This window comes from Elaeis guineensis, chromosome 13 (assembly GCF_000442705.2).
Source record: "Elaeis guineensis isolate ETL-2024a chromosome 13, EG11, whole genome shotgun sequence".
Classification (NCBI taxonomy): Eukaryota; Viridiplantae; Streptophyta; class Magnoliopsida; order Arecales; family Arecaceae; genus Elaeis; species Elaeis guineensis.
In genome coordinates, this window is record NC_026005.2 from 1,511,572 (window position 1) to 1,522,171 (window position 10,600).

The 10,600-nt window shown below is 41.0% G+C and overlaps 1 protein-coding gene across 1 annotated transcript; it reads right to left on the reverse strand.

Annotated features, from left to right (window-relative positions):
• Positions 1 to 1,331: 1,331 nt before the first annotated feature.
• Positions 1,332 to 4,661, reverse strand: LOC105060886 (galactoside 2-alpha-L-fucosyltransferase). The gene is made up of 2 exons (XM_010944741.4): positions 4,272 to 4,661; positions 1,332 to 3,085 (listed from the first exon to the last, which is right to left on the reverse strand). Exons 1-2 carry the CDS (start codon positions 4,528 to 4,530, stop codon positions 1,608 to 1,610), a joined length of 1,737 nt encoding a protein of 578 aa, XP_010943043.2. The 5' UTR covers positions 4,531 to 4,661; the 3' UTR covers positions 1,332 to 1,607.
• Positions 4,662 to 10,600: the final 5,939 nt, after the last annotated feature.

The following is a 10,600-nucleotide window of genomic DNA, read 5'->3' on the forward strand; positions in this document are numbered from 1 at the left end:
TTCCTAACGGGATGGGAGACTGTGGTCCCTGTTTGTTCCTCCGATCATGGAGCACTGCCAGCATGATAATAGCCAATGGCAGCTCGGGTTGTGATGGTGCAGCCAAAGATCCTAGACTAACGGTTGGCAATGACCACCAACATCAGAAAAATCTAAAAGACAATCAGCAAAAAACAAAAAAAAAGTAGGGGATTTTTGAAACCGATTCAAGCCCTTCATTTTCCAACTAAAATCTGATGATAGCCGTCCAGAATCATGACCTAATAGCTAAAAAAGAAAGAGAGGAGCATTCTCAACATCTTATCTAACTTTTTGGGTGGCTCTTATTACTCTATATTTTACTAATTTTACAGATTCAGACGATTAGCTTGACTCAGAAATTCATTATAAGAGAGAACTAAAGGTAAACTTTGATATTTTTATTTTAGATTAGGATTATTAAAATTTGATTCCAGAACCATGAAATATTATTTTGTAAGATATTTGATTTAGTTATTTGAATTAAAATTGAATATTAATTATTTAAATTTTATTTCAATGTTGCTTTATGATATCGTGATAAAATATTTTGCATGCCGGTGAAGAGAACTATTCATGAGTATGCAATGGTTATCATGATCCTAGACTCGTAATCTCGGATCGGAGGCATGACAGGCCATAACTAGTCTAATGTTGGGTCTAGTATCAACTTATGAAAGGTAAATATTGTGTTTCATATCTATTTTATTATTTTGTTGTTTGGCATGCTTAGACCCTACTTTAAAATATTATATTACTTTCTGGGCTGATATTAGCTTATTATTCTTTTATTTTCTATTTCTAGATATTGAACAATTACACATGACTTGGACGAGTGCATTTGATTGTTGGACATATTTGTGTTAGATGGACTTCGAGCTTACTTTATTTTATCTTAATTTAATTTAGTTTTGGATATATTATTGGTTTGAGTGATAATAATTGATTGGAATTTTATGACTCTTATTATTTTAAGGTGTTTGTTTATGAGAATAATTTGATTTGATCCTGATTATATTAATTTTTAAGGATTAAAAGTTATTATTATTATTTTAAAATTATTATGATTTGGTCAATAGTCATGCATGCTTATACGGTCCGTCTTGTAAATACGTGGCATTTGTTGTATGCTCAATTTGGGGAGCGACACTCGGGCATTGCATGATATTAGATGATAGGGGCCATTAAACTGATCTCACAAATTGAAGAAGAGGGCATCGATCTTTGAACCCTTGACAAGGGTACAAAGTGGAAGGTCCTCCGATCCCGAAGGCAAGAACATAGATTGGCAAGCAACCTGATGGAAGAAGTCATCTGCAAACTTACAAAATAATTCTTTTATTATTCAATAAACGGGGCATCTTTTTATCCAAGGGGAAGGAGGGCATAATCTCGTCAATGACCTTTCTTACAACATTCCACGTATGAAATGAAAAGATATTATTCTACATTCCACATAAATTTGATCATAGTCTAAAATCACCAATGGCAGATCAGCACGGAGTGCTCTGCCGATACTTTAGTGCACAGCCTTGGTCTACGGGGATGAATGGTCCCCTGTCCGAATGCAAGAAGTCGATGTGCCCCAGCTACTGCTCGGCCGGATCAACCAGCTTGAGGCCCCCAGAGTCTTCACAATGCCTCAGATACGGGAATAGCGCCCCTTGGTCGACAGATGATCTTGCCCTCGCCTTGCAATCGAGAAATGGAGGAAAATGGAAACAAGGATCCATGGACATGGCTCGACGACAACGAGGGTTTGCCATCTGGTTTGATGTCTTAAACGCGACAATCCATGGCTTGAAACCACCAAGACCTCGAGCCACATACCCGAAAGTAGACCAGGAGCTCGAGACCAACGTATCAGTCAAGCTCAGCAGATAAATCTCCGCCCATGCTTTCATCTCATGCATATCCTTCCCCGTCTGCTCGAATCCTTCATGGCTTGGCTGATAGACACCAATGATCTCCCCAGTTGCAGTTGGGTGCTCCCAATACATGTTCCTTATCCTCTCAAAGTATGCAGAGTCCAAAGAAGTTACAAGCACAACCTTCGACTTTGCATCAGCACTGGAAGCCACAGGTTCCTGGAGACTGATGTTTGGTAGCACCTTTTCCTCCAGAGAGCATGTTAGGATCTGATCTAAGACATGCTGAAACAGAGTGTTCTTCTTGTCAAAGATTCTGATCTGAATGCCCACTGTTTCATCAGCCTTGGCTAGATAGGCCCGATAAGACCTGCCGATCAGACCCCACACCGGGTTGGTAGGGTGGAAAAGATAACGCCCCAGGTGATGGAAAACAGTATCTTTCTTAGGGAACAGCCGACTGAGTTCTTGTTCATATTCTGGGATCAGAAAGAGTGTTGGCACGAAGTATTGGTTGGATCTTAGCAGCAGCCATGGTACCATTTGAAGGAGCCGCTGATCATCTTCGCAGTAAAAGAGCTTATCGAAGTCACCGTAATCATGGCTTAGATGGAGGTAGACATAGGGTGGCAGCTGCGACCCGTTTGTGGCACCATTGACTTCATGACCAATGACCTTATCTTTCAGCATCTTTCCGTAACTCCGGGGGTCATCTTTGTACATGCTGCTAACGTGGTCGATAGGGAAGTCCGAAGGTAGAAACCATGTGGTATTGGGAAATGGTTCGCAAAAGAGTTGGGAAATGTGGGCACCTCTGTCGATAAGTAGGACCCTGTTGGTAAGTAGAGCATACAGAAATGCCGAAGTAAGAGTCAACATCCTGTTCCCCAAGCCGCTGTATGATAGCACCACCACATAATTGCACTCCAAATTTTCAGCGCTATTACCAGATTTCAGCTGTTCGATGGCTCGACGGTACAATTCGGTGTCTGGACCACATTTTTTCTGGAGAGCTTCTTGTTTCCTCAATCTTTCTAACAGATGAGGAGAAGGTAGGTGGGGCGATTCTTTGCGATACAATACAGACTGGTATCTGCTAAGACAGGATCCTTCGTCAAACCCAGGAACCAGCAGACCGCCGAGAAGTATATCTTTGGTGATATTTTTCCGGGGGAAATTGCCCTCTGTGATGTTTGAACCTGATCATTCACAAAATTATGTAGAAATAAGCTAATAACTGAACCTGGAGAGATCGATAAGATGAATATCACAAGATAGTAAATTATATACAATGCCTTGTGTCATGGTTAATGGGTTAAAGCATTGGGAGAGGAACTAGAAGATCAAATGACAATCAAGCCTCTGCATGCCAATTAGCAGTTCAAATGTGATTGAGGTCCATTTGGATGTCTTGCTTTCAATAATAATGCAGGCTGTTGAGGAAATGTGAAGTAAATCTAAAAGGACATGACGCCAACGAAATTAAATATTCATGGATGTAATTGTATGTCAGACTCATACTAGTGGAGTATCTTCTGGGACTCTGGAAGCAGTTGTGTTAAAATGACATAATACCAACCAATTAATACCGATGATGCAAACATCGTGAACAATCATCGATTGATGAGTTAACAGTTTCAAGGAGAATTAAAAGGTTAATTACGACGTCCAACCAACAAATATATTATATCATCAAAAATTATGATCTTGTCCTAAATGGAGTCCACATGTTTGGTCAAATTACGGGTTTAGCGGGCAAGTTTAGATCCAAATTTGCTACCTATATGCAGGCTGGCTGTGGATTGACCATTTTGCACTTGAATGCTCATCTCTCAACCCAACACGCCAATCTGAACCAGACTGATCTAATATATTCTAATGAAATTATATACAACTTATGACAACCAATACAACTTTTAAATACAGAGTGTAAAATAAGATGTGGTAGTTGAGATATGGAATAACACATCACAAATCACAAGGTGGAAAGCCAATCAGATCTGGCATCCTATTGCAAGCTTAACATTCCCCACCAGCAAACATCTTCATGTAGCTTCAGGGGAGGCAAAGCAGAAAAGCTAAAGATCTGAAAATAATACCGCCTGCATATCCAGCTTTTTGCTTTTATTAGTAAATACAGCTCAAACGCGTACGATCTGGAGAGGATCAGATGTATGCAGCCTTACACCTATACGCAGAAAGTTTGTATCCGTGTTGCTAATCGGCAACACCCAAAGTCACAATAGAGCAACCTCTCACCATGGCACTAAGGTTCACTCTTCATGAAAGCCGCAAACTCAAAAAAAGATACTGCTGACAGCTTAACAAGAATTTGACCAAAAAAAGAAGAACAATAAGTTTGGAGGAAGATGGAAGACAAGATACCTTGTTTTGCCTTTGCTTCAAAGCCCCCTGTTCCTTCAACTCTTCCAGCTTTACAAAAAAATTCCAATGATGGGCTTCGATTGGAGAGGACGATGATGAACGGCAGGAGCATCAGAATGAAGGTAGCCAGGATGACCGCTGGCCTCTGAAAGACCAAACTGGGCTTCTCCTCCGACTCAGCTCGACACAACGCTTCGCTCTCCGAGTCATGGTTGCTAACTGGAGATGGCTGCTGTTTCCGGATCCGCCTCGAGTCCATTACCAGCTGTCTACTGTTCGGCTGTGGCCAGAGGTCCCCAGAAATATCCAAGCAGAACAGAGTGGTGTTGGATCTGGAAGAAAGGAAGATGCGGGTCTAATTTGTTAGTCTCTGAACTTGTGAAAGGATGAAATTTAGCAAAAAACGAATACAATGTACCGCGTGATATAAAGTGTAAACGTGGCTATTAATTTTCTCTTTCCATATCCATCTGACTTTATTTATTTATGTGTTTATGGGATCTAAAATTTCCAAGAGGAACTGAAAACGAGAGGTTGAACTTTCTAGTCCATGATTAGCTGGCAGTTGTTTTATATAGACTCCGTTCCCTCGAATTAACTCGACGCGCCCTTCCATTGACCAGATCTCTGATCGGTTGATATTTACGTTTTGCTCCAACGAATACTCCAATCGAGTTCAGGAAATTGATTGCTTGCATTGGGCTCTACCCACCTCCATGTAGAGGAAGGGGTTAAGTCAAAAACAAAGATGCAAGTTGAAATGAAGCAATAAAATACTTCACTATATATGTAAGCAAAATAGAAAGCTTCACTGGATCAACATTGAGTAATTATGGGTTCGGCTGACCATAATGAAGTCGACCTTCTAACTTAAAATGATAAATCAAATTGCAGCTGAAATGGGGTAGTAAAACAACATTATGATGTTCTTCCTTTTCTTCTCTCCTATCCCTGCTTTGTAAGGTTTTCCCTCCCTTGTGTTATCATTTTTTTTTTTTTTTTTTTTTTTGTTTTTTGGTGCACTCCCTTTTGTTATCATTTGTAATATACTTTTGCTGAAATGTCGGTGGCATTCTCACTACACTTGTCAGAAAAACGTGGTACGAGATAAGATAGAACAGACTGTCTAATATCTGCTGCTTCTGCTTCTAAATTAAATCCATTGCAATGATAACTATGACATATGATATAATTTGATCAAATTTTGAGTGTTTAGAATACTTCCTCTTGATTCCATCCCTGTTTCATTAACAAAATATAGACTTGTATGTTTGAGAAATAGTTTACAGCAATTGTTATGAATTTATGTAAATTAATCAATTTGTCTTTTTTTTAGATGGAATATGGAGGAAGTAAGGTACTTTCCCCACTCAAATTAATTAATTTAAAGTATCTGTGCAGAAGGAAAGGAAATCTGAAGAGATACATGGAAAGAGAAAGAAATTAAGGTTAAGCTAAAGGGGATGCGCAAGTCCATATTTGATGACATCCATCAATCATTTTCTCCAGCACCCCCAGGTGTTCCCATAGATGAAAAGAGCAAAGGATTTTTTGTAGAATTGAAGAAAAAATAGATGCTTGTGGATGAAAAGAATTCTTTAGTTCCTTTCAATTCAAATATGTCAAAACATAGACATCAATAATTGGTCCCATGTTCTTCTTAAAAGGTTAGTTAAATATGCCATTTTCTCTGAGATGTCCACAAAGATAACTTCTCATTTTGTTAACCTTTCAGTTTGATCCTTTCTTGGTAATTGTAAATAAGAAGAAATTATTCACCTAAAAAAATGGTTGTTTTATCCATGTCCTTGTCAAGCACTATCAGACCATCCTTATACTTCACGTTGTTACGTAAAAAGATAGCTTGTTGTCTTTTTTCTTATCGTATATATGAACCTTGCAATTGGACAAGCTTTAACCTTATAATAGATATTGCAGAGTAATTTGGTAAGATAATCTTGTATACTCCATGTACAACTTTAAGGAGGCAAAATGCTAAGGAAGCTTATGTTCCCCTCGATTACTTTTAAGTGTTGCACCAAGATCTGATACCACATAGTGCAGTAAAAAGAAAGAAGAAACAAAATAAGAAACACAATACAAATACGTGGATCAGCCTCAAGCCTACCTTCATGGGGTATGCAAAAGCCACTATAAGAAAATAAAACAAAATCAATACAAAAAAAACTCACCACTCATCCCTTGTATAAAAGTCTCTCAAGAAAAATCTTTAAAACCCTCATAAAAGCTCTCTGAAATCTCTGTTGAAGCTTTTTGCACCTTCAGGATGTCACCAGCTTCCCAATGCAACTGACAGCTTGTCAATCGGAGTTATATCAACTCCAAAAACTCCAAAATACTGTTACACTAGGAAATAGAGTCCCAATCAAATCTAAAATCATCCGTGACCGTCCGATCATGATCAGCTCACACCAAAGCCATCCAATCGCACACATCAAGGCCACTGATCACCTGATCAAGTCTGAAATCATCCTCAGCCATTCGATCACGATCGACTGCGATCTGGGCCGTCGGATAGCACAAAAACACCCTAAACCGTGTGTGGACTGCATGTTCGGTCCACGCCGGTCCCATGAACTACCCAACGCCCCGCGGTCCACGATGGACCGCGCAGGGGCGTTGGATCGCCAGTGCGTGCTGGGCCGGCCCATGCGCACGCTCGCACTGGGCCCACCCATGCATTGGGCCGTGCGCGCCTATGGGGCATGCGTCTCCGTCGAGCCCGACCGCACCACCATCGGCTGTTGCCAACCGCCATCACCTTATGCATTGTGCCGTCGCTCCGAACCTTCTTTCACACGTATCTTCTCCATTTGAGCTATTCTTGGGCTCGTTGGACTTCGTTCATCATCTTGAACCTCACTGTGGGCTCAGTATGGACCGAATCTTGAGACGTATTTTCTAACAATCTCTATCTCGACTCGATATTTGGCCTCCATCTATCTTTGAGAATCTGTGATCTGTCTCACCCCATATCCTAGGGCATGTCTACTATCTTATGGATGGGCAAACATGGGAGTCGAGCCAGGCCGCTCGATCCCACCTCCGTCATGGGCTGTGTCCTCTCTGACCAAAGATCTGCTCGAGAAAGTCTCCTGCAGCAATAGAAATCTCATCCTGCGACATCGTCTCTCATCCTCTCGAGTCTTCAATCTCATGCTCGATCCACCTCCACCTAGAGCTCCACCTCGTTCTGGGCTTCTCCTGGCTCCTGAAGCTCTACCTCGCACTAGACTCCCCACCAAGTAGTAATATCCTCTCATCCTCTTCTTTTCCTCTAGAACAATCCTATCACTGTGCAACACTTTCAAGATTTCTTCATCAGCTACCATCCTGTAGCCTCTCGAATTCAGTCTGCTCGGTGAGATAAGATTCTGTCTGAAATCAAGTATATATCGGATCTCTCCCAATCTTCTCACTACATCATCATGTGTCCTCCAGCTGATCATCTCAATGCCTTTGATCACATAGCTCGATCTATCCGATAGATAAACAGTGCCCTCACTACTCTCTAGGGAGTCAAACTGCTCATCTCTGCAACATACATGATAAGTGTATGTAGAATCTAAAATTCACTACGGGAAGAAGTAGATACTTCGTCAGATATCTCCAGAGCATCATCCTCTGAGTCGCTACTGGCCGTCACTGCAGTAGCTCTTGTCTGATCTCTGAGTTGAGAGCAATCTCTGGCTAGATGTCCCAACTCGTCACCTCGATAACATCTGATCTTACTCAAGTCTCTCATCCTGGACTTCGACTACCCTCACCGTGATCTCCTATCATCCTGTCTGCCGCCTCCAGCTCCTCTAGAAACCATCAAAGCTGAGCTATCGTCTGAGCTCAAAGCTGGATTCTCCCTCCTGAGAACCTTATTCTGGAGAATCGCCACGGTGACCTCGTCCATCTTGATGGTGCTCTTTCCTACTAGAAGAGCAGTCATCAAGGATTCATATAAAAGAGGAAGCAATGCTAGCAAGACCAGCGTCCTGGTCTTCTCCTCAATTTTCTCGCCAACGCTGAGAAGGTCAGTGAGGATCTTCTAAAAGTGGTTGAGATGCTCCTGCATGCTCTGTCCCTCAGTCATCCGTAGCTGGTAAAATTGTCTCTAGAGAAAAAGAGTATTGGTGAGAGACTTCACCATGTACAGCTCTTCGAGCTTCGACCATAGCATCGTCAGAGAAGTCTCGACAAGCACATAGATCACCACCTCATCTGCTAGATACAAGCGGATCGTACTCACCGCCTACATCTGGAGCCGCCTCCAATTCTACACCTCTATAGTAGTCGGCTTCTCATCGCACAAGAGAGCATCAATCAATCCTTGCTGGATGAGCATGTCTTTCACTCTTACCTGCCACAAAGAGAAATTGCTCTTTCATCAAATCTGTTGATTTCTATCTTGATTATTCTTATCTTCTCCATCTTCTATCTCGATCACCACCACTGCAACTTACACTCTGGCACCACCTTGCTCTAATACCAATTGTTGCGGCAGGATCCGGTACCACATGGTACAGCAGGAAGAAAGAAAAAATAAAACAAAAAATATGATACAAATACGTGGATCGGCCTCTAGCCTACCTCCACAGGGCGTGCAAGCTTCACTATGAGAGAATAAAATAAAATCAATACAAGAAGAACTCACCACTCATCCTTTGTACAAGAATCTCTCAAGAAAAAATCTCAAAATTCTCACAAAAGCTCTCTGAAATTTTTATTAAAGTTTTTCTACACCTCCAGGACGTCACCAGCTTCCCAACGCAACCGACGGCTTGTCAATTGGAGTTATATAGACTCCAAAAACTCCAAAATACTGTTATACTAGAAAATAAAGTCCCTATCAAGCCTAGAATCATACATGGCCATCCGATCGTGATCGGCTCACATCAGAGCCGTCCGATTGCGCACATCAGGACCACTGATCATCTGATAAAGCTCAAAATTATCTTCAGCAATCTTATTGTGATTAGCTACAATTTAAGCTGTCGGATCGTGTAAAAAATATCCTAAACCATGTGTGGACCGCGTGTTTGGTCCACGTTAGTCCCATAGACAGCCCAGCGCCCCACGGTCCACGATGGACCACGCAGGGGCACTGGGTCGCCCATGCGTACTGGGCCGGCCCACATGTGCACCTGCACTAGGCCTGCCCGTGCGCTGCGCTATGCGCGCCAACATCTCCTCCGGGCCCGATCGCACCACCTCCGGCCGCCGTTGGCCACCACCGTGCCGTCGCTCCGAACTTTTTTTTTTTGCGCATATCTTTTCCATTTAGAATCCATTTGGACTGTTTTTGGCTCGTTGGACTCTGTTCATCGTCCTGGATCTTGCTGTAGGCTCACTATAGATCGAATCTTGAGACGTATTTCTTAACATTAAGGGATTATTGTTAATCTGTAATTGGACCTACATGTACGCTGAGTTGCATTGACAGCCCGAATTCATTGTTTTGTGGCCAGTCTCAATCATGAGCTCCAAGTTTACCACGAACTGCCAAGACATAGGGCTGGTTTTGTTGCAACTTGTTCCGGGACCAAAGTTTTATGTAAAGATCCATGATGGTAATTGAACTTACAAAATAACTTTTTAGACATGAACAGCTATGATAGATTGATTGTCACACATCTCTTTTTGCAAAAAATTTTTCAATGATTGCATGGTGGTGAGTACTAAATTTCCTACATGTCACATATTAGTCTGTACACACACACACACAGATAATAAAATAATATATATATATATATATATATATATATTGTATTAAATCTTATATATTATATTTATTTATAATATATAGTGGTTGAATCATAATGAAGTTTATTTAAAATCATGTTTTAGAAACGGGAAAAAAAAATATATTGAAATATCTCAAGCTTTTGTAAGTAAGTTCTTTCGCTAATACTTCATAAAATCCGTCAGTGGTTGCTATTCAGATTACTTTTACTGGTTCATTGGGGTATTTGTTTTATGATGATCAGTCGATGGTTCGAACGACTTTTGTGAATTTTAGCAAAAAAAGTGGTGGGTATCATGAGGAATGTGGAACCCATGTTCAGGAAGGGTGACACATGGAGTTATATACGAGATACCATTTTTTTAACATTCACGAACCCTTGAATAAATAAAATAAAAGAGTAGATAATGTAAAATCATTTTATTACCCTCAAAAGAGAGAGAGAGAGAGGAGAGAGAGAGAATATGTAGCTATGAGAATGTGGGATAAACTTTTCTATATGCAGGAAATAATTCCTTATAGTACTGCCTTTCAACTTAGTTTTGAATAGTTCCCAACTCTTGTTCTTGACCAT

Coding starts and splice junctions, on each gene's coding strand:
- LOC105060886 (XM_010944741.4), bottom strand. CDS start 4,530: ATGGACTCGAGGCGGATCCGGAAACAGCAGCCATCTCCAGTTAGCAAC. Junction 3,086..4,271: donor TGAAGCAAAGGCAAAACAAG/GTATCTTGTCTT, acceptor GTGAATGATCAG/GTTCAAACATCACAGAGGGC.